This window comes from Amphiura filiformis, chromosome 10, assembly GCF_039555335.1.
Source record: "Amphiura filiformis chromosome 10, Afil_fr2py, whole genome shotgun sequence".
Lineage (NCBI taxonomy): Eukaryota > Metazoa > Echinodermata > Ophiuroidea > Amphilepidida > Amphiuridae > Amphiura > Amphiura filiformis.
The window spans coordinates 1,399,894-1,424,003 of record NC_092637.1 but is presented as its reverse complement, the minus strand read 5'-3'; the positions used below and the strand labels follow the sequence as shown (position 1 = coordinate 1,424,003).

General features: G+C 36.0%; 1 protein-coding gene and 1 long non-coding RNA gene across 2 annotated transcripts in view; both read right to left on the bottom strand.

Moving 5' to 3' along the window:
- Positions 1 to 24,110, bottom strand: part of LOC140162400 (FRAS1-related extracellular matrix protein 2-like) — a 68,773-nt gene that overhangs the window by 18,862 nt on the left and 25,801 nt on the right. The window contains exons 9-11 of the mRNA XM_072185603.1: positions 16,047 to 16,307; positions 15,132 to 15,239; positions 344 to 598 (exon numbers count right to left, since the gene is read on the bottom strand). Of these exons, the coding sequence (XP_072041704.1) occupies positions 344 to 598; positions 15,132 to 15,239; positions 16,047 to 16,307 (624 nt within the window). The remainder of the gene's footprint in view (positions 1 to 343; positions 599 to 15,131; positions 15,240 to 16,046; positions 16,308 to 24,110) is intronic.
- Positions 9,808 to 12,219, bottom strand: LOC140162399 (uncharacterized). Its single transcript, XR_011860270.1, has 3 exons — positions 11,701 to 12,219; positions 10,542 to 10,636; positions 9,808 to 10,082 (listed from the first exon to the last, which is right to left on the bottom strand). It is a non-coding gene; the product is annotated as an uncharacterized lncRNA (long non-coding RNA).

Below are 24,110 nucleotides of genomic sequence, written 5' to 3'. Positions count from 1 at the left end.
CTAAAGGAGACATAGGAATTCCCAGGTGCCAAAAAATTGTGTAAGAGCCCAATGTAATTATGATAAACACCTATATTTTCAAATAGTTCCATGATATTGTGCACACAATGTAGTTTGTTGAATTTATGATCATTTTAAGATACTCTTTTACAATGTACATGTATCTTGCAGGAAATCGACCATTTCTGAAAAATTAGGAGAAATGGTCAATATCCCGTGATTTGCGAGGCGAAAATCATGGGTAAGTGTACAAATAAAATGTAATTAAATGAACTCAGTTTTAACTAACATTGTATAGGTATTATATTAAAACAAAATTCTAAAATGCTGTTTGATTCCTTACTATCTTCGTCCTCAATTGTGACTGTAGCTTTGTGAAGAGGTTCAAGAAGTGCCTGTCCATTAGTAGCAGCAGTAACAGCGTTATCAAATCCAATTTCTACCACCAGTTGTTCGGTATGCTCTTGACTGTCATCATCGGTTATAGCCAAAGCTGCAGTTTTCGTGTATTCAGTCGCTGCAAATGTTAAATCTGTCACTGGAGTAAGCACTCCGTAGTCCATTGTTGATGTTGCCGATCGATCCCATGCTGTTAACGCTTTATTGGTCAAAAGGAGAATAAATGCAATATTAGTTGGTGGTTTTAGTAATTCATATGGTTACAAACTGAAATTACAAACATTAAAGCCATAATGTAAGATTTCCGTCAAATTTTATTTTTGTTATTATTTATTCAAAATGCTGTAATAATACTAGTAATAATTGCCGGGAAGGGTTTCTGTAACTTAACTTAACTTAACTAACATAATTTATAATGCGCCTTTTCCTGTGGCTACAAAGCGCAACAAGCATATTAAAAAGAACAGCAAACATGATCAAATACAGAAAACAACATTATGGAAAAAGATATGTCTTGAGCATAGTTTTGAATGATTCAAGAGTAGCAGCATTTCTGATATGAACCGGTAAGGTGTTCCACAAACGTGGAGCTGCCACTGAAAAAGCTCTATCACCAGCACCCTTCTTAGAACGAGGCACAAGGAAGGAAATACTATCTGCCGAGCGGGTCTTCATTGGGCTCTGGGATGATCTTTTCACAGTGAGGCAGTTAGTTAGGTACTGGGGAGAGAGTCCATTCAGAGAGTTAAACACATAAAGCAGCGTCTTGTATACAATCCTCTCACTGACAGGGAGCCAATGAAGTTGGTTCAAGAGAGGGGTAACATGCTCAAATTTTGGTTTGAGACATATTAAACGTGCACACTTATTTTGCAACTTCTGCAGACGATTTAGATCTTTCTTGGATATACCATTAAGTAACACATTGCAATAATCAAGACGTGATATAATGACGGCTCTAACAGTATTATGGCAAGTATCATAATCAATGTATGGACGAAAAAAAACCCAAGGTTCCGAACAGACATAGACGGAAATATCTCAACACCATCCAGAAGAAGAGTGATGTTTTCCAATCTCTTCTGATGATGCAGAGAAGAAGCGATGAAAAACTCCGTCTTGTCTTGGTTCAACCTGAGTTTGTTCTCAATCACCCAATGCTGAATGTCGGCAACACACTTAGAAAGTTTAAAAAGGGCACATTGGACATCACCAGGAATTTATTCCATTTAGGTGTAAGTTGAGACATGTATAAACATTACAAATATGCCAAACAAGTCATATTTGCAAAAATAAATAACCAATATCATAATATCGTACATTATGGCGTTAAGGGTTGTTGCTTAATTCATGGCTTTGTTAATGTTAATAATTAATGGTCATTTTGATTTTGATAACGATTGTGCTGTAGGATGGATATCACCTAGGTTTCATTATCATTGAGGTATAGGACTTTTTATTTTTTCGGAGAAGAGCAGGTAGGGCAATTACTTGATTATATTTCTACATGTTCATACTACATACTCTGAAATTTTAGAAAATTCGCACAGGTACGGTTTTTTTAATCACATTTTTGTTCCTAAAATGGGGGTTATAGCGCCCTCAACGGGCACTCTCTTCATAGGGCTACTTAAAGACCAGTAATAGACAAATGGCCCTAAAATAAAAATTCATTTATAAAATGTCCGCCCCAGACCAAGGTGAATGCTAAGACCACTAAACGTACAATAATATGTACATTCAGAATGTGACAAATATGAAATTTATGAAAATCTGAGGACATTATCATAATTGACTAATACATGCGGAAGATAATAATAATAATAATAATAATAACACGACATTATCCACGCTTTCTGAATACTCAGATTCCTCACGGGTCGATATGCTGCCAAGCCCCAAAGGCCAGCGCAAGTTGACCTCAATGCTGAGTGTGACAGACAACAGGCCCGGGCTGATCCCCAGCTCTTTACGAAAAAGACCTGCAACTTTTACATGTCCAGATATTGCTCTTCTGGTACATGGGACTACCAAGATTCAATCACTATAAATGTACATAGGTAAACTACAAACGGAATAAAAACAACGGCGGTGGGGGAATTCTTCTAAAATTGAGCTGATGTGTTAACACTGGCGTGGTAAATTTATTATTTATTATCATTTTTGTCCCCTGTTGTAAATTTGACTTATGACTCCCTATCAGATATAACCTTCGCATCATTGTTTCAGAAAAGGAAATAACATTCCTGTCCGTATCTTTAAAGATTATTGCTTAAATAACGTGTGGGTGTGTGGGTAGGTGGGGGGAGGAGGTGTCGCAAAAGTTGTCAATAATCTCAACTTATACAATTTCTTTATTTCATCGTGTTTGGTACAACAAAGTGATAATATCATGTTCAGTTACATGGCATACAAACCAAAAGGAGCAGAGCTCGGGCAAAATTTAACAGACATGGCATGGCAAGTAATTTTTCATTCCTTCATTTTGATCTAGAGGTTTAAAATGCAAAATGTCGGATCAGGCACCAAGCCTAGCAAAGGCATTTTATCGAGAATGCTACACTCAAGTTCTTTATGAAAACTAAATCTCACTTAGTTTGTGTTGCATAGAAATCATAGTAAATAACTTACTTATTGTTTGTGAGACACTCAGATCACCTCGTCTCCTAACAACAACATTGACAGTCCCAGTTGCCTCTTCAACATAGTAATCGTTACAATCCAGAAAATACCAAGTTACTGCAAATTATATAACCAATTAAGATATGTAAAGAAGATGTCATATGTTATAAGTTGTTGCAATAGCATAATTATTACTGGCTACATCATTTATTAAAGAAATAAGCAGAAACGGACTCAAACTACTAAAACGGTAACTACCACGGCCCGTATAATTATGAAAATAACAATCCAAGTTTTAATAATACTTGACCGGATCCCTTGTTATAAGAGTGGAAAAGAGAAACAGAGAAAGAATAAAATTGAGCAAAATGTATACTATAATATTTTTACTTGGATTCTAATTACTCTATAAGTATACTTTACGTTGTATTGTAAGCAATACCGATATTCGTTGGAATTAGACAAAAATTGGCATTTGCAGAAATTATGCACATCCCCCTGAAGAAGACATGGGATTCCCGTGTCTTTATTAGGGTAGGTGTGCCTAAGAAATTACAATGTCTTCTTTTAGGAACTTCCTTGTCTTCTTTAGGGGAGTTGCCAAAAATATCTGGACGAGCATAATGTCATTACGGTATTCACTCATATATTCGAATAATCGCACGATATTTTGCATACAATATAGTCTGTTAAATTTATAATCAATTTAAAATAGTCTATGCATGAGTAGAAAATCGACAACTTCTCTATATACAAGAAATGGTAAATCTACCGTGATTTCGAGGGACGAAAATCATGTATAAGTGTCGAGTGTAAAAAGAGAGTTTATAACTGTTATAAAATTAAAGAGAATCAGTTTGAACTGGCATTATTAGGTATCATAAAAAATATAAAGAAATGTTGTTCTAATCCTTACTAGGTGAATCGTCATCGTCAATTGTGACTGTAGCTTTGTGAAGAGGCTCAAGAAGTGCCTGCCCGGCAAGAGCAGCAGCAGCCGCATCAGGAAATCCAATTTCTACAGTCAGTTGTTCTGTATGCTCCTGACTGTTATCATTGGTTATAGTCAAAGCTACAGTTTTCATGTCTTCATTCGCTGCAAATACCAAATCTGTTGCTGGAGTAAGCGTTCCATAGTCCATTGTTGATGTTGCTGATAGATCCGTTAATGTTAAAGCTTTATTAGTCAAATAAAGAATAAATGCAACATTCAGTTAGTGAAATAAGTGACTATTATGGACACAAACTGAAAACAAATCCTTAAACCCTTAATGTACGATTTCTGGCAAATTTTGATTGTGTTATTCTTTACCTAAAGTGCTAAAATAATATAAATAAAAATTGCATTGAAGGGTTTCTCTCCATTTTAGGTTGATATAACAAGGTACATTGAAAGAAACTCCACTGGATATTTTGGTCGTTTAACATTGAGTTACTTAGAGAACTTAAAGTAATAATAATTATGACTTTATGTCAAGATTGTTTGTTAACCTACAGGTTTGGCTGATTCCATTTTGGTGTAAGTTGAGACATGTGTAAACATTACAAATATGCCATGAAATCACATTTGAAAATTAAACAAGCTAGCCAATATCATATCAAAAGACAGAACATTATGGCTTTAAGGGTCGCTGGATAATTCATGGCTGTGTTAATGTTTATTTTTAATGGTCATTTTGATTTTAATAAAGATTCTGCTGTAGGATTGAAAGCTTAGACCACTTAACATGTAATAATATGTACTTTCAGTATGTTGCAAATTTGAATTTGTGAATATCTAATCCCGTCATCATATTTTGACTGTTGAATTCAGACGATTCAAACACTACTATAATTATTCATATGCAAACTACAACCGGAATGAAAACAACGGCGGTGGGGAAAATCTACCAAAAATGAGCTGATGAACTGCATTGATGATTTGTTAACACGGGCGTGGTAATATCATATTGATTATCATTTTTGCCCCTTGTTGTAAAATTGTCTTATGGCTCAATATCGGTAATAACCTTCTTATCATTGTCTCACAAAAGGACCCAACATGACTGTCCCTATCTTTACAGACGTTAACTATTGCTGAAGTAACGTGTGTGTGTGTGGTAGGGGCTGTCGCAAAGGTTCTCAATCAACAATAAGTGTTTCAACTTATCCATTTTCTTTATTTTATCATGCTTGGTACAACAAAATAAAATTAACATGTACAATTACATGACGTGCAAACAGAGCAGAGCTCGGTCAAAAATGTAACAGACATCGGGGGCAAATAATTTGTCTTTCTTTCAATTTAATCCAGGGTTTTAAACGCAATATCACAATGTTAATCGTCTGCTTAATGTCAGATCAGGCACTAGGCCTAGCAAAGGCATTTTGTCGGGAATGCTACACCCAAGTTCATTGATGACTGCCTTAATGAGAACGACCATTCTTTACGAAAACCAAATCTCACTTAGTTTGTGTTGCATAGCAATCATAGTAAATAGCTTACTTATTGGTTGTAAGACACTCAGATCACCTCGTCTCCTAACGCCAACATTGAGAGTCCCAGTTGCCTCGTCAACATAGTAATCGTTACAATCCATGAAATACCAAGTTACTGCAAATTTTACAACCAATTAAGAATATGTAAAGAAGATATCATACATTATAAGTTGTTGCAATAACATAATTATTTGCATTTACCGGCTACATCATTTATTAAAGAAATAAGAAGACATGGACTCAAAGTACTAAAATAGTAACTACCACGGCCGAAACATGTTAGTAAAAATACAATTTTAATAATACTTGTACACATTCCTTGTGATAAGTTTGGAAAAGAGAAATTAAGAAAGATTGAAATTGTTCTTAATGTGTATGTTGTTTATATTATTTTTACTTGGATAATGATTACTAGTAAACGTATACTCTACGTTGTGTGGGATTTATAAGTAATACAAAATGGAGAGAAGCAGACTAAAGTAATGGATACTTCAGAAATTATAAGCATTTCCCTAAAGAAGACACTTCATAAGGGTAGGTATGCCTAATGAAATTCCATTTTTTCTTCTCATGGGAATCCTCTTGTCTTCTTTAGAGGAGGTGCCAAAAATGTAAGTAAGAGCCCAATGTATATAAGGTTATCACTTATATGTTTTAATAATTGCATGACATTTGCTTACAAGATAGTTTGTAAGATTCGTGACCAATTTGAAATACTCTTCAAAAGTGATATGCATTATATATGATGCGATCAAGCAAAATCAGTCGGAACTCGGAAATATTAAATTTTCAGTTTCTTATAGGATCCAAAGATATGAACATTTAAAGAGTTTCCAAAACAATGGAAAACAAAAGGAAATATTTACTTTGTTTGGCTATATCTCAAAATCAATATTTCCGTGTTCTGATTGATTTTGCTTGATCGCATCACATATAGGAAATCGCATATTTCTCACAAATATAGGAAATGGTAAATTTACCGTGAATTCGTGGGGCGAAAATCATGCATAATTGTGCAAATACAGTTTTATCGCTGATATAAAATTATTACAGGGAGTCAATTTTAACTAGCATTATTAAGTATATATTATAAAACATAATCTAAAATGCAGTTTGATTCCTTACTAGGCGAATCGTCATCCTCAATTGTGACTGTAGCTTTGTGAAGAGGTTCAAGAAGTGCCTGTCCATTAGTAGCAGCAGTAGCAGCATTATCAAATCCAATTGCTACCATCAGTTGTTCTGTATGCTCCTCACTGCCATCATCGGTTATAGGCAAAGTTGCTGTTTTCGTGTGTTCAGTCGCTAAAAATATCAAATCTGTAACTGCAGCAAGCGTTCCATAGTCCATTGTTGATGTTGCCGATAGATCCGTTGCTGTTACAGCTTTATTAGTCAAATAAAGAATAAATGCAACATTCAGTTAGTGAAATAAGTGACTATTATGGACACAAACTGAAAACAAATCCTTAAACCCTTAATGTACGATTTCTGGCAAATTTTGATTGTGTTATTCTTTACCTAAAGTGCTAAGATAATATAAGTAAAAATTGCATTGAAGGGTTTCTCCCATTTTAGGTTGATATAACAAGGTACAGTGAAAGAAACTCCACTGGCTATTTTGGTCGTTTAACATTGAGTTACTTAGAGGACTTTAAAGTAATAATAATTATGACTTTATGTCAAGATTGTTTGTTGACCTACAAACGCAACATATTTGGCTGATTCCATTTAGGTGTAATTTGGGACATGTGTAAACATTACAAATATGCCATTAAATCAGATTTGAAAATGAAACAAGCTAGCCAATTTCATATCATAAGACAGAACATTATGGCTTTAAGGGTCGCTGGGTAATTCATGGCTGTGTTAACGTTTATTTTTAATGGTCATTTTGATTTTAATAAAGATTCTGCTGTAGGATAGAACGCTTAGACCACTTAACATGTAATAAAATGTACTTTCAGTATGTTGCAAATTTGAATTTGTGAATATCTAATCCCGTCATCATCTTTTGACTATTGAATTCAGACGATTCAAACACTATAATTATACATATGAAACTACAAACGGAGTTAAAACAACGGCGGTGGGAAAATCTTCCAAACAATGACCTGAAGAAATGCATTGATGATGTGTTGACACAGGCGTGGTAATATCATATTGATTATCATGTTTGCCCCTTGTTGTAAAAATGTCTTATGGCTCAATATCGGTAATAACCTTCTTATCATTGTCTCACAAAAGGAACCAACATGGCTGTCCGTATCTTTACAGACGTTAACTGTTGCTGAAGTAACGTGTGTGTGGTAGTGGTTGTCCCAAAGGTTGTCAATCAACAATAATTGTTTCAACTTATACATTTGCTTTATCTTATCACGCTTGGTACAACAAAGTAAAATTAACATGTACAATTACATGACGTGCAAACAGAGCAGAGCTCGGTCAAAAATGTAACAGACATCGGGGGCAAATAATTTGTCTTTCTTTCAATTTAATCCAGGGTTTTAAACGCGATGGTTGGAATTCCGAAAGGTGGTTTAACTTAAACCGGTGCTAACTTAAACCTGGGTCTAACTAGTCCCGGCTTAAGTCTAAACCTAGGTTTAAGTTATTTTACGATTCCGAAAGCTCGGACTAGTTAGACCTGGGTTTAAACCTAGGTTTAAACTTAGACATGGTTTCGTAGCCGAATAGTACTAACTGTGGTGTATTCTATTATGCATATACACGGAACTTTGTGCATGGGTATGATGTTCCAATTTATTTGGAAGGCTATAATAGGCATATTGCGTAGGAAATTGTGAATAGCTGTGAATAAACAGCGGGACTAGAGTTGTTATCTTTTTTCTGAGTTTATTGATGAAAATGATATTTTTTCAAACCAAATACGGAGATCTAGAATCCACGAAAGCTCAGTCTTAATTTACTAGCGAATTTCTGCAGGTTTTTTAACAACACTCACGTTGTATCATTGTATTTAGGCCTCTAGGCCTAACAGTGATTAAGCTGTAATGGAATTTTCTGAATTTCATTTCTTGATTTTGCACATATAGTAGGCCTACCGGTGCAATAATTAAGAAGCCTGGGGAAGGGTAAAATGAGGGGGGGGGGGGGGGCTGTTTTGGCAAGCCAAAAGAAGAGCAAGCACATTTTACCCAGCTATTTTTGCACACATTTACGGGGCACCTTTTAATAAAACACTTTAAAAAAGGCTTATCCGGCAAAGAGTATTAAAAAAAAATGCAAATTGGGTTCCCACAAATTTGACATGGTATGGGGGCAAAAGGCCAAGGGGTGGGAGGGGGGAGCGAGACAAACAATTTTAGCTGGCTGAAAGGGGCAAGCAATTTTTGGCAAGCTGTGAGGGGCATTCAAAGTGGCACGCCGTTTGGAAATTTCCGCCATTTACGGAATACCCTCCGTTGATTCCGTTGATTACAACGATCGTGGGGGCATCACGGTTTTCTCTTTTACGGACAGCAGGCATAAAATAGCTATAATTACGAATATTAAAACAAAACACTGACCTATAGGCCTAATAATAAAAAGTGCAAAATATGTAGCATATTTTATTTTATTATTATAATGTTATACATGATACATAATCCATCACTTCAAATAGTGAGGAAGTAATTTCCATTTTTTAACCACCTTGTACATTAAATAAAACTAGAAATGATTGAATTCGTTTCATGTACAGTAGCATAGACGTTTGTTGTTAAGATTATGTTAGGCATACTGTCATGTCATGTCATGGGCGTCGAGACGTTCTGAAAATGGAGGAAGGGGCACGGATGTGAAAAGGTATGTCAGCGCCGCACATATGAGAGGATGTGCCCTTCAGAAATTGAAAAAAAAGAGCAAAATGAAGTCCAAATTTTGACGTCATTTGGTGGACTACATTATTTTTGGTTATTTTAGTGCAGATCTCAAAACGGCTACTACCCTGGTACTATTTTTGTGCTTGCGTTAATTTTTAGGGGGCCTACTCACAAAAAAAAAAAAAAAAAAAAAACAAACCCAAACATTTATTTGTGACTTTTGATTAAGTTACCAAAATGTGAGGGGACATAGGCCTACTCGGACATTTGATATTATTATTATATGTCCCCCTCCATGATTGATGCCCATGTTTGTTTCATATAGGAAAAGTAATGAAGCTATATTAGTAGACCCTTACGTAAGGACAAAATTATTAATTCCGTTCTAAGACTTTTAAGTCTTAGAACGGAATTAATAATTTTGTAATTAAAATTAAATTAAAAATTAATAATTAAAATTACTATAGTGTGTGAAACGTGCAACGTACAAAACTTAATTACCTATATTTGTCTTCATTTTCATTGAATAGTGTTGAAACTAGAATTCCGGAGTAATAAATATGGATACCAAAAGTCTCATATGTTATCATGTTTGTGTTACACTATTAGGCTTAAAGGCCTATGACATTCAGCAAGGTAAAAAGTTTTCTGTTAGACACTTGTGATTGTACTGCTCATCGATCCTGTAGTCCAAACTTTGACGGCCAGTGGATATCAGCCGGGGATCACGGTTACTTCATCATGTAGATTGTTGAAGTTCTGTAATGAAAGAAAGAAAAAAATAGACACTTATATAAATTAGAGCTATATTCAAATCTTGTCTTTAAACGTGGGTGACTTGATTGACAGCCTCACCCCCCCCCCCCCTCCACACACACCTGCACACTCTCAAATTTGAAATTTCACTACTACGTATTTGTGACATCAAGTCTAAAGATTTGTACGAAGTCTAATTTCAATGTATGCATTCTAATTTTTGGAAAAAGCATATTTTATTTCACAAAAAAGTGAAAATTAGAGCAAAATTGCGGCCATAATGGCCTAGGCCTACTCATGAAGTAATGCTAAGATTTGTTTCAGTCTTTGATTTATTCGCTTTTTGTTTCAAGAAATTAGTACAATAGTGAACAAATGAATGATTACGATTGAGATATGTTTCATTTGTAGAACTTTGTAATGTTTTTTTAATCAAAAAAAAAATCAGTGCTCTATTCTTACCAAAATCACCTGAAGTTATGGTGCATGGGAATCATCCGTAGGCCTATCACTCTGATTAGAAAACATTCCTCTTGATATGACATTGACAGTTTGACCTGTAAACGGAAAAAACAAAGCATAACATTTTATTTGTCACAGTTAATCAGTTGCAGTTTCATACAAAAATTTGCAATGCAATAATGTATAAAAATTTACTTAGTAATATTTAGGCCTACATGATTATGATGGTATCTCAAAATCATACTTCAGTGAGCACTGAGAATTCTATAAAATTAATCAGTCACAGGAATGATGAGCAGTCTAATTTATATAGGCATATACCTGATAATATGCCTGTTTGACCAAACTTTCACAATACCCTGATAAATACCCTAGCACGAGTCAGACAAAATAACAAACGTAGATTTCATATTAAGATAATCAATTAGCGGAGCTTAAAGTTCAATAATAAGCCGGGCTGGAACAGCCCGAGTCCAAGCCTAGCCAGCCTGTAATCATAGGGCCTGTCAACACATGTATGCCCTATATGAAATGGTACAGACTGGTATAACTTAAGGCTAGGCCAGGGTCTAGGATGTTCCATTACCAAGCTTATTGTTGAACTTGAAGCCTGGCCTATAAACATGAACAAAATCCCTACATCTTGAAGAACATAGGCCTACGGAAAATATCTATCTAGTAGGTACCGGTACTGATAATTATGCAGTTTTTGCATAGGCTATACAGCCTATGATACCCTAGGCTAGCCAGCTAGGACCATCATGACCAGGGTCGCGATGGGGTAGGCTTAAACGTTCTACTTCTACACCGGCTTCTGACATCATGACTAACTCCTGAGTCCTCATATATCTTCATTTCAAGGTAGAACTCAATGGGAAAAAAAAGCCCGGACTTCGATAAATAAGGGAATATTGAAAGATTTGTCCGAGCTTCGTTTGCTGATAAAAAATCCACAAAGCCCTCAGCTAGGGTATTTAGGCCTAGGCCTACTGCATGTAATTTGTTAAGCCTAGCCTAATCGATTCCTAATCGACTAAAAACAATACCACAGCCTAAAATCGTCACCAATAATGAGTGAAGATTTATATCATAATTATATAGGGGCTTTTAAGTGGTATAAAACAGTATAATATGTCACGAATAAGCCGACGTTTCTTACCTTCACTGTCATGACGCGTCCCTATGCTATTACACTGTGCCGTGAGTACCGGGTGTCGATATGACTGTCACTGCCGTGTACATTGCACTGCCACTGCCGTGTATTGCACTGCTACTGCCATGTCCATGATTACAGCTGTGTACAAGCTTGGCCGATCACCTCCGCTTTCAAACTCTGGTCACAACTCTTCTCTATTCATTATGGAACATAATCCTTTTATTATGACTTCCAAAAATTGGTTCTGTGGCACAATTTTCCAGTTGCAAATGCCACGAAGTGCAGTGGTCCGCTTCCGTAACAAGCAGGCTTCCGTGGTTGGCATGCAGATAAATGCACTTAAACCTGGACTTAAACCTACCCCCTGCCAAGTTTAAGTTAAACCCGGCTTTTGCGACTTTAGCACTCAGCTTTAGACCCAGGTTTAACTTAAACCAGCTACGGGAAACGCAACTTAGGTTTAAACCTAGGTTTAAACCTGGGTTTAGCTAAACCTAGGTTTAAACCACCTTTCGGAATCCCAGCCAATATCACAATGTTAATCGTCTGCTTAATGTCAGATCAGGCACTAGGCCTAGCAAAGGCATTTTGTCGGGAATGCTACACCCAAGTTCATTGATGACTGCCTTAATGAGAACGACCATTCTTTACGAAAACCAAATCTCACTTAGTTTTTGTTGCATAGCAATCATAGTAAATAGCTTACTTATTGTTTGTGAGACACTCAGATCACCTCGTCTCCTAACGTAAACATTGAGAGTCCCAGTTGCCTCGTCAACATAGTAATCGTTACAATCCATGAAATACCAAGTTACTGCAAATTTTACAACCAATTAAGAATATGTAAAGAAGATATCATACATTATAAGTTGTTGCAATAACATAATTATTTGCATTTTCTGGCTACATCATTTATTAAAGAAATAAGAAGAAATGGACTCAAAGTATATACTAAAACAGTAACTACCACGGCCGAAACATGTTAGTAAAAATACAATTTTAATAATACTTGTGATAAGTTTGGAAAAGAGAAATTAAGAAAGATTGAAATTGTTCTTAATGTGTATGTTGTTTATATTATTTTACTTGGATAATGATTACTAGTAAACGTATACTCTACGTTGTGTGGGATTTATAAGTAATACAAAATGGAGAGAAGCAGACTAAAGTAATGGATACTTCAGAAATTATAAGTATTTCGCTAAAGAAGACACTTCATTAGGATAGGTTTGCCTAATGAAATTCCACTTTTTTCTTCTCATGGGAATCCTCTTATCTTCTGTAGAGGAGGTGCCAAAAATGTCTGTAAGAGCCCAATGTTAGTAAGGTTATCACTTATATGTTCTAATAATTGCACGACATTTGCTTACAAGATAATTTGTAAGATTCGTGACCAATTTGAAAGACTCTTCAAAAGTGATATGCATTATAATATGTGATGCGATCAAGCAAAATCAGTCGGAACTCGGAAATATTAAATTGTCAGTTTCTTATAGGGTAGTAACAAACATTTGCAAAGCTGCATTTTGCCGAAAACCCCATTGCAATGGAGCAACCAGTTCCAAAGATATGAGTATTTTTAAGAGTTTCCAAAACAATGGAAAACAAAAGGAAATATTTACCTTGTTTGGCTATATCTCAAAATCAATATTTCCAGTTCCGATTGATTTTGCTTGATCGCATCACATGTAGGAAATCGCATGTTTCTCACAAATATAGGAAATGGTAAATTTGCCGTGAATTCGCGTGGCCAAAATCATGCATAAGTGTCGTCTGTGCAAATACAGTTTTATCGTTGATATAAAATTATTACAGGAGTCAATTTTAACTAGCATTATTAAGTATATATTATAAAACATAATCTAAAATGCAGTTTGATTCCTTACTAGGCGAATCGTCATCCTCAATTGTGACTGTAGCTTTGTGAAGAGGTTCAAGAAGTGCCTGTCCATTAATAGCAGCAGTAGCAGCATTATCAAATCCAATTGCTACCATCAGTTGTTCTGTATGCTCCTCACTGCCATCATCGGTTATTGGCAAAGTTACTGTTTTCGTGTGTTCAGTCGCTAAAAATATCAAATCTGTAACTGCATCAAGCGTTCCATAGTCCATTGTTGATGTTGCCGATAGATCCGTTGCTGTTAACGCTTTATTAGTCAAATAAAGAATAAATGCAACATTCAGTTAGTGAAATAAGTGACTTTTATGGATACAGACTGAAAACAAATCCTTAAAGCCATAATGTACGATTTCTGGCAAATTTTGATTGTGTTATTCTTTACCTAAAGTGCTAAAATAATATAAGTACAAATTGCATTGAAGGGTTTCTCTCCATTTTAGGTTGATGTAACAAGGTACAGTGAAAGAAACTCCACTGGATATTTTGGTCGTTTAACATAGAGTTCCTTAGAGGACTAAAAGTAATAATAATTATGACTTTATGCCAAGATTGTTTGTTGACCTACAAACACAACGGATTTGGCTGATTCCATTTAGTTGTAAGTTGGGACATGTGTAAACATTTACAAATATGCCAAGAAATCAGATTTGAAAATGAAACAAGCTAGCCAATTTCATATCATAAGACCGAACAATATGGCTTTAAGGGTCGCTGGTTATTTCATGGCTGTGTTAATGTTTATCTTTAATGGTCATTTTGATTTTCATAAAGATTCTGCTGTAGGATAGAAAGCTTAGACCACTTAACATGTAATAATATGTACTTTCAGTATGTTGCAAATTTAAATTTGAGAATATCTAATCCCGTCATCATCTTTTGACTATTGAATTCAGACGATTCAAACACTATAATTATTCATATGCAAAAACGGAATGAAAACAACGGCGGTGGGGAAAATCTACCAAAAATGAGCTGATGAACTGCATTGATGATGTGTTAACACGGGCGTGGTAATATCATATTGATTATCATTTTTGCCCCTTGTTGTAAAATTGTCTTATGGCTCAATATCGGCAATAACCTTCTTATCATTGTCTCACAAAAGGACCCAACATGACTGTCCCTATCTTTACAGACGTTAACTATTGCTGAAGTAACGTGTGTGTGTGTGGTAGGGGCTGTCGCAAAGGTTCTCAATCAACAATGAGTGTTTCAACTTATCCATTTTCTTTATTTTATCACGCTTGGTACAACAAAATAAAATTAACATGTGCAATTACATGACGTGCAAACAGAGCAGAGCTCGGTCAAAAATGTAACATACATCGGGGGCAGGTAATTTTTCTTTCTTTCAATTTCATCCAGAGTTTTAAATGCATATCACAATGTTAATTGTCTAGGCCTAGCAAAGGCATTTTGTCGGGAATGCTACACCCAAGTTCATTGATGACTGCATTAATGAGAACGGCCATTCTTTACGAAAACCAAATCTCACTTAATTTGTGTTGCATAGTAATCATAGTAAATAGCTTACTTATTGCTTGTGAGACACTCAGATCACCTCGTCTCCTAACGTCAACATTGAGAGTCCCAGTTGCCTCGTCAACGTAGTAATCGTTACAATCCAGAAAATACCAAGTTACTGCAAATTATATAACCAATTAAGATATGTAAAGAAGATATCATATATTATAAGTTTTTGCAATAGCATAATTATTTGCATTTACTAGTTACATCACTTTTTCAGGAAATGAGCAGAAACGGACTGAAACTACTGAAACGGTAACTACCACGGCCCGTATAATTATGAAAATAAAAATTCAAGTTTTAATAATACTTGACCGGATCCCTTGTTATAAGAGTGGAAAAGGGAAACAGAGAAAGAAAAAAATTGAGCAAAATGTATATTATAATATTTTTACTTGGATTCTAATATCTCTATAAGTATACTTTACGTTGTATTGTAAGCAATACCGATATTCGTTGGAATTAGACTAAAAATTGGCATTTGCAGAAATTATGCACATCCCCCTGAAGAAGACATGGGATTCCCGTGTTTTTATTAGGGTTGGTGTGCCTAAGAAATTACAATGTCTTCTTTTAGGAACTTCCTTGTCTTCTTTAGGGGAGTTGCCAAAAATATCTGTAAGAGCCTAATGTAATTACGGTATTCACTGATATATTCGAATAATCGCACGATATTTTGCATACAATATAGTCTGTTAAATTTATAATCAATTTAAAATAGTCTATGCATGAGTAGAAAATCGACAACTTCTCTATATACAAGAAATGGTAAATCTACCGTGATTTCGAGGGACGAAAATCATGTATAAGTGTCGAGTGTAAAAAGAGAGTTTATAACTGTTATAAAATTAAAGAGAATCAGTTTGAACTGGCATTATTAGGTATCATAAAAAATATAAAGAAATGTTGTTCGAATCCTTACTAGGTGAATCGTCATCGTCAATTGTGACTGTAGCTTTGTGAAGAGGCTCAAGAAGTGCCTGTCCGGCAGCAGCAGCAGCAGCCGCATAAGTAAATCCAATTTCTACCATCAGTTGTTCTGTATGCTCCTGACTGTTATCATTGGTTATAGTCAAAGCTACAGTTTTCATGTCTTCATTCGCTGCAAATACCAAATCTGTTGCTGGAGTAAGCGTTCCATAGTCCATTGTTGATGTTGCTGATAGATCCGTTAATGTTAAAGCTTTATTAGTCAAATAAAGAATAAATGCAACATTCAGTTAGTGAAATAAGTGACTATTTGGACACAAACTGAAAACAAATCCTTAAACCCTTAATGTACGATTTCTGGCAAATTTTGATTGTGTTATTCTTTACCTAAAGTGCTAAAATAATATAAATAAAAATTGCATTGAAGGGTTTCTCTCCATTTTAGGTTGATATAACAAGGTACATTGAAAGAAACTCCACTGGATATTTTGGTCGTTTAACATTGAGTTACTTAGAGAACTTAAAGTAATAATAATTATGACTTTATGTCAAGATTGTTTGTTAACCTACAGGTTTGGCTGATTCCATTTTGGTGTAAGTTGAGACATGTGTAAACATTACAAATATGCCATGAAATCACATTTGAAAATTAAACAAGCTAGCCAAAACAGAGATGATTTTCATTTTGGACTTTACTAAGTCCAGATATATTTTAAACTTGAAATTAAATTCACTTTGTGTAACAAGTATGATTTTGAATGTCCAATTTATTATCCATTCCAAAAGGGGCACCCCCCTTCCAAGGCTATATGATTAGGATTTGGACTAAGGTTAGGAAGTTGATATAGGATTAGGGTTTGCCTGTTAAGGGTATGTTAGGGTTAAGGTTGGGATTAGGGTTAGGTTAGGGTTAGGATTAGGATTAGGGTTAGGATTAGGGTTAGGATTAGAATTACGGTTAGTGTTATGGCCCATGTTTAGGGTTTAGGGTTATAGGGTACCGTATGTAGGAGGGGTCTGCAATTACCTTGGATAAAATACAGTTGTTTGTGTGGGTGTGTGTACATCTGTACTGTACATGTATGGCTATGTGAATATAGGCCTGTGATTCATATGAAGAATATGCATGGTCTTTTTATAGTACAAGGACAAATTGGCCAATGCCAGAGGCTAGATGCATACCAATGTGTGTACATCTACAAATGAGAAATTTTTGGTGGTTTGCTTTTCATTGCAAATTGCAGTCATTTTAAATTATCGCAGCTTTTTTAATTGCAACTTCCTACGCACAAAATGGCGTTTAATTTACTCGCAACATTACGCGTCTGGTAAAGCCGTGAAATTGTGCCTATTTAGAGGATATCTCATCATTTGTATTATGTACATCATCACTATACTTGTCCATGTTGTCAAAGATATGGCTATATGCAGAGTGAATTTCAGCCCACCCCCCTTATGGCCAGGGTACCAGGGGATGGGTGGCTGGGACTTATACCAGGGCTAAATTTCAAAAATGTTAAAACTCCCCGCCAAGTCCCGGACCGACGGGAAACAACACATGGCCGGCCCTACAGGGACAAATTTTGTGTCAATGCCCGTCTGTTATAATAAACTGCCCGGCTATTTGTTCCGGGTACTGATCTGCACTGCAGGCAGGGGTTGGAGTGGGTCAGGGACTCAGGGTTTCAATTGACAAGTGCATTGTCAACAGTCTTCATTTTCACGTACATGAAATCTATAAGCAACTACTGAACATACAGGCCTATGCACCCCCCCACAATCATAATTACTCACATCACTAGTATCACAGGGTCAGGGTTTCAATTGACAAGTGCATTATCAACAGCCTTGCATTTTAACGTGCATGAAATCTATAAGCTTAAATACTGAATATACAGGCCTATGTACCCCCAGCACACACACACAATCATAATTACTCACATCACTAGTATCACAGGGTCAGGGTTTCTATTGACAAGTGCATTATCAACAGCATTGCATTTTCACGTGCATGAAATCTATAAGCTTACGGAACATACAGGTCTATGTCCCCCCCACACACACACACAATCATAATTACTCACATCACTAGTATCACAGACATTCAAATTCCATCATGAAATCTATTCGGCTTTCACAGTACAGTGATTTTCAAGTTCAAACGCTAGCTCTTCAAAGGTGCTGAATTCGACCATCGTGCAAATCGCCAGATATCGCATGAGCAAATTATTATAAGGGCGCACATCACTGAAAATGATGCCAGTTTTTCTCTATAAAGATGCTAATTAAAATCATTTAAACAAATTTTGATATCTGCCATCTGTGATACAATTGTAGGATTTAATATTACTAATCATTACCAATCCAAATTTAGCCAAAATTATGCAAATTTCTGCTCATTTTAATGCTATCTATGTTTTTTTTTACTAGAATACAAATTAATTAAGATTTGTTCCAAGTCTACCATGTTACAATACTGATAATTCAATAAAAAAAAAACTTTTTAGACTGCAACAAGTCTGTCCTAAAACATTGTATTTATTTGGATAATGAATTGGAAATTCAAAATCATATTTGCTACACAAAGTAAAATTATTTGAAGTTTGAAATATATAGTGGATAAAATAAAGTCCAATTTGAAAGAATTTAATGTTCTAAGGTGTATGGCTCAAGGCTTGGATAGCAGTTATCCATGTTTGACCAATGCATGCATGGATAGCCCTAGTGAAATGGACATTGGATAGCTCTTATCCATAGTGCTGAGTGACCAGCATGGATAATTGCTATCCATTTTGCCTCTCAGTTTACATGTGTTTGGCCCAAGGCTTGGATAGCAGTTATCCATGCATACAAGTGAAATGGGAAAATAATGGATAGCTCTTATCCATCCCAGTGCTGACCAGCATGGATAATTGCTATCCATTTTGCTTGTCAGATTACATATTACAACAGAGATGATTTTCATTTTGGACTTTACTAAGTCCAGATATATTTTAAACTTGAAATTAAATTCACTTTGTGTAACAAGTATGATTTTGAATGTCCAATTTATTATCCATTCCAAAAGGAGCACCCCCTCTTCCAAGGCTATATGATTAGGATTTGGACTAAGGTTAGGAAGTTGATATAGGATTAGGGTTTGCCTGTTAAGGGTATGTTAGGGTTAAGGTTGGGATTAGGGTTAGGTTAGGGTTAGGATTAGGATTAGGGTTAGGATTAGGGTTAGGATTAGAATTACGGTTAGTGTTATGGCCCATGTTTAGGGTTTAGGGTTATAGGGTACCGTATGTAGGAGGGGTCTGCAATTACCTTGGATAAAATACAGTTGTTTGTGTGGGTGTGTGTACATCTGTACTGTACATGTATGGCTATGTGAATATAGGCCTGTGATTCATATGAAGAATGTGCATGGTCTTTTTTTATAGTACAAGGACAAATTGGCCAATGCCAGAGGCTAGATGCATACCAATGTGTGTACATCTACAAATGAGAAATTTTTGGTGGTTTGCTTTTCATTGCAAATTGCAGTCATTTTAAATTATCGCAGTTTTCTTAATTGCAACTTCCTACGCACAAAATGGCGTTTAATTTACTCGCAACATTACGCGTCTGGTAAAGCCGTGAAATTGTGCCTATTTAGAGGATATCTCATCATTTGTATTATGTACATCATCACTATACTTGTCCATGTTGTCAAAGATATGGCTATATGCAGAGTGAATTTCCAGCCCACCCCCCCCCCCCTTATGGCCAGGGTACCAGGGGGATGGGTGGCTGGGACTTATACCAGGGCTAAATTTCAAAAATGTTAAAACTCCCCGCCAAGTCCCGGACCGACGGGAAACAACACATGGCCGGCCCTACAGGGACAAATTTTGTGTCAATGCCCGTCTGTTATAATAAACTGCCCGGCTATTTGTTCCGGGTACTGATCTGCACTGCAGGCAGGGGTTGGAGTGGGTCAGGGACTCAGGGTTTCAATTGACAAGTGCATTGTCAACAGTCTTCATTTTCACGTACATGAAATCTATAAGCTTAACTACTGAACATACAGGCCTATGCACCCCCCCCCCCCCCACAATCATAATTACTCACATCACTAGTATCACAGGGTCAGGGTTTCAATTGACAAGTGCATTATCAACAGCCTTGCATTTTAACGTGCATGAAATCTATAAGCTTAAATACTGAATATACAGGCCTATGTACCCCCCCCAGCACACACACACAATCATAATTACTCACATCACTAGTATCACAGGGTCAGGGTTTCTATTGACAAGTGCATTATCAACAGCATTGCATTTTCACATGCATGAAATCTATAAGCTTACGGAACATACAGGTCTATGTCCCCCCACACACACACAATCATAATTACTCACATCACTAGTATCACAGACATTCAAATTCCATCATGAAATCTATTCGGCTTTCACAGTACAGTGATTTTCAAGTTCAAACGCTAGCTCTTCAAAGGTGCTGAATTCGACCATCGTGCAAATCGCCAGATATCGCATGAGCAAATTATTATAAGGGCGCACATCACTGAAAATGATGCCAGTTTTTCTCTATAAAAATGCTAATTAAAATCATTTAAACAAATTTTGATATCTGCCATCTGTGATACAATTGTAGGATTTAATATTACTAATCATTACCAATCCAAATTTAGCCAAAATTATGCAAATTTCTGCTCATTTTAATGCTATCTATGTTTTTTTTTTTTTTTAAAAATTAATTAAGATTTGTTCCCAGTCTACCATGTTACAATACTGATAATACAATAAAAAAAAACTTTTTAGACTGCAACAAGTCTGTCCTAAAACATTGTATTTATTTGGATAATGAATTGGAAATTCAAAATCATATTTGCTACACAAAGTAAAATTATTTGAAGTTTGAAATATATAGTGGATAAAATAAAGTCCAATTTGAAAGAATTTAATGTTCTAAGGTGTATGGCTCAAGGCTTGGATAGCAGTTATCCATGTTTGACCAATGCATGCATGGATAGCCCTAGTGAAATGGACATTGGATAGCTCTTATCCATAGTGCTGAGTGACCAGCATGGATAATTGCTATCCATTTTGCCTCTCAGTTTACATGTGTTTGGCCCAAGGCTTGGATAGCAGTTATCCATGCATACAAGTGAAATGGGAAAATAATGGATAGCTCTTATCCATCCCAGTGCTGACCAGCATGGATAATTGCTATCCATTTTGCTTGTCAGATTACATATTACAACAGAGATGATTTTCATTTTGGACTTTACTAAGTCCAGATATATTTTAAACTTGAAATTAAATTCACTTTGTGTAACAAGTATGATTTTGAATGTCCAATTTATTATCCATTCCAAAAGGAGCACCACCCCTTCCAAGGCTATATGATTAGGATTTGGACTAAGGTTAGGAAGTTGATATAGGATTAGGGTTTGCCTGTTAAGGGTATGTTAGGGTTAAGGTTGGGATTAGGGTTAGGTTAGGGTTAGGATTAGGATTAGGGTTAGGATTAGGGTTAGGATTAGAATTACGGTTAGTGTTATGGCCCATGTTTAGGGTTTAGGGTTATAGGGTACCGTATGTAGGAGGGTCTGCAATTACCTTGGATAAAATACAGTTGTTTGTGTGGGTGTGTGTACATCTGTACTGTACATGTATGGCTATGTGAATATAGGCCTGTGATTCATATGAAGAATGTGCATGGTCTTTTTATAGTACAAGGACAAATTGGCCAATGCCAGAGGCTAGATGCATACCAATGTGTGTACATCTACAAATGAGAAATTTTGGTGGTTTGCTTTTCATTGCAAATTGCAGTCATTTTAAATTATCGCAGCTTTTTTAATTGCAACTTCCTACGCACAAAATGGCGTTTAATTTACTCGCAACATTACGCGTCTGGTAAAGCCGTGAAATTGTGCCTATTTAGAGGATATCTCATCATTTGTATTATGTACATCATCACTATACTTGTCCATGTTGTCAAAGATATGGCTATATGCAGAGTGAATTTCCAGCCCACCCCCCCCCTTATGGCCAGGGTACCAGGGGATGGGTGGCTGGGACTTATACCAGGGCTAAATTTCAAAAATGTTAAAACTCCCCGCCAAGTCCCGGACCGACGGGAAACAACACATGGCCGGCCCTACAGGGACAAATTTTGTGTCAATGCCCGTCTGTTATAATAAACTGCCCGGCTATTTGTTCCGGGTACTGATCTGCACTGCAGGCAGGGGTTGGAGTGGGTCAGGGACTCAGGGTTTCAATTGACAAGTGCATTGTCAACAGTCTTCATTTTCACGTACATGAAATCTATAAGCTTAACTACTGAACATACAGGCCTATGCACCCCCCACAATCATAATTACTCACATCACTAGTATCACAGGGTCAGGGTTTCAATTGACAAGTGCATTATCAACAGCCTTGCATTTTAACGTGCATGAAATCTATAAGCTTAAATACTGAATATACAGGCCTATGTACCCCCCCAGCACACACACACAATCATAATTACTCACATCACTAGTATCACAGGGTCAGGGTTTCTATTGACAAGTGCATTATCAACAGCATTGCATTTTCACATGCATGAAATCTATAAGCTTACGGAACATACAGGTCTATGTCCCCCCACACACACACAATCATAATTACTCACATCACTAGTATCACAGACATTCAAATTCCATCATGAAATCTATTCGGCTTTCACAGTACAGTGATTTTCAAGTTCAAACGCTAGCTCTTCAAAGGTGCTGAATTCGACCATCGTGCAAATCGCCAGATATCGCATGAGCAAATTATTATAAGGGCGCACATCACTGAAAATGATGCCAGTTTTTCTCTATAAAATTGCTAATTAAAATCATTTAAACAAATTTTGATATCTGCCATCTGTGATACAATTGTAGGATTTAATATTACTAATCATTACCAATCCAAATTTAGCCAAAATTATGCAAATTTCTGCTCATTTTAATGCTATCTATGTTTTTTTCTTAGAATAAAAATTAATTAAGATTTGTTCCAAGTCTACCATGTTACAATACTGATAATTCAATAAAAAAAAAACTTTTTAGACTGCAACAAGTCTGTCCTAAAACATTGTATTTATTTGGATAATGAATTGGAAATTCAAAATCATATTTGCTACACAAAGTAAAATTATTTGAAGTTTGAAATATATAGTGGATAAAATAAAGTCCAATTTGAAAGAATTTAATGTTCTAAGGTGTATGGCTCAAGGCTTGGATAGCAGTTATCCATGTTTGACCAATGCATGCATGGATAGCCCTAGTGAAATGGACATTGGATAGCTCTTATCCATAGTGCTGAGTGACCAGCATGGATAATTGCTATCCATTTTGCCTCTCAGTTTACATGTGTTTGGCCCAAGGCTTGGATAGCAGTTATCCATGCATACAAGTGAAATGGGAAAATAATGGATAGCTCTTATCCATCCCAGTGCTGACCAGCATGGATAATTGCTATCCATTTTGCTTGTCAGATTACATATTAGGTGTATGGCTCAAGGCTTGGATAGCAGTTATCCATGTTTGACCAATGCATGCATGGATAGCCCTAGTGAAATGGACATTGGATAGCTCTTATCCATAGTGCTGAGTGACCAGCATGGATAATTGCTATCCATTTTGCCTCTCAGTTTACATGTGTTTGGCCCAAGGCTTGGATAGCAGTTATCCATGCATACAAGTGAAATGGGAAAATAATGGATAGCTCTTATCCATCCCAGTGCTGACCAGCATGGATAATTGCTATCCATTTTGCTTGTCAGATTACATATTACAACAGAGATGATTTTCATTTTGGACTTTACTAAGTCCAGATATATTTTAAACTTGAAATTAAATTCACTTTGTGTAACAAGTATGATTTTGAATGTCCAATTTATTATCCATTCCAAAAGGAGCACCCCCTTCCAAGGCTATATGATTAGGATTTGGACTAAGGTTAGGAAGTTGATATAGGATTAGGGTTTGCCTGTTAAGGGTATGTTAGGGTTAAGGTTGGGATTAGGGTTAGGTTAG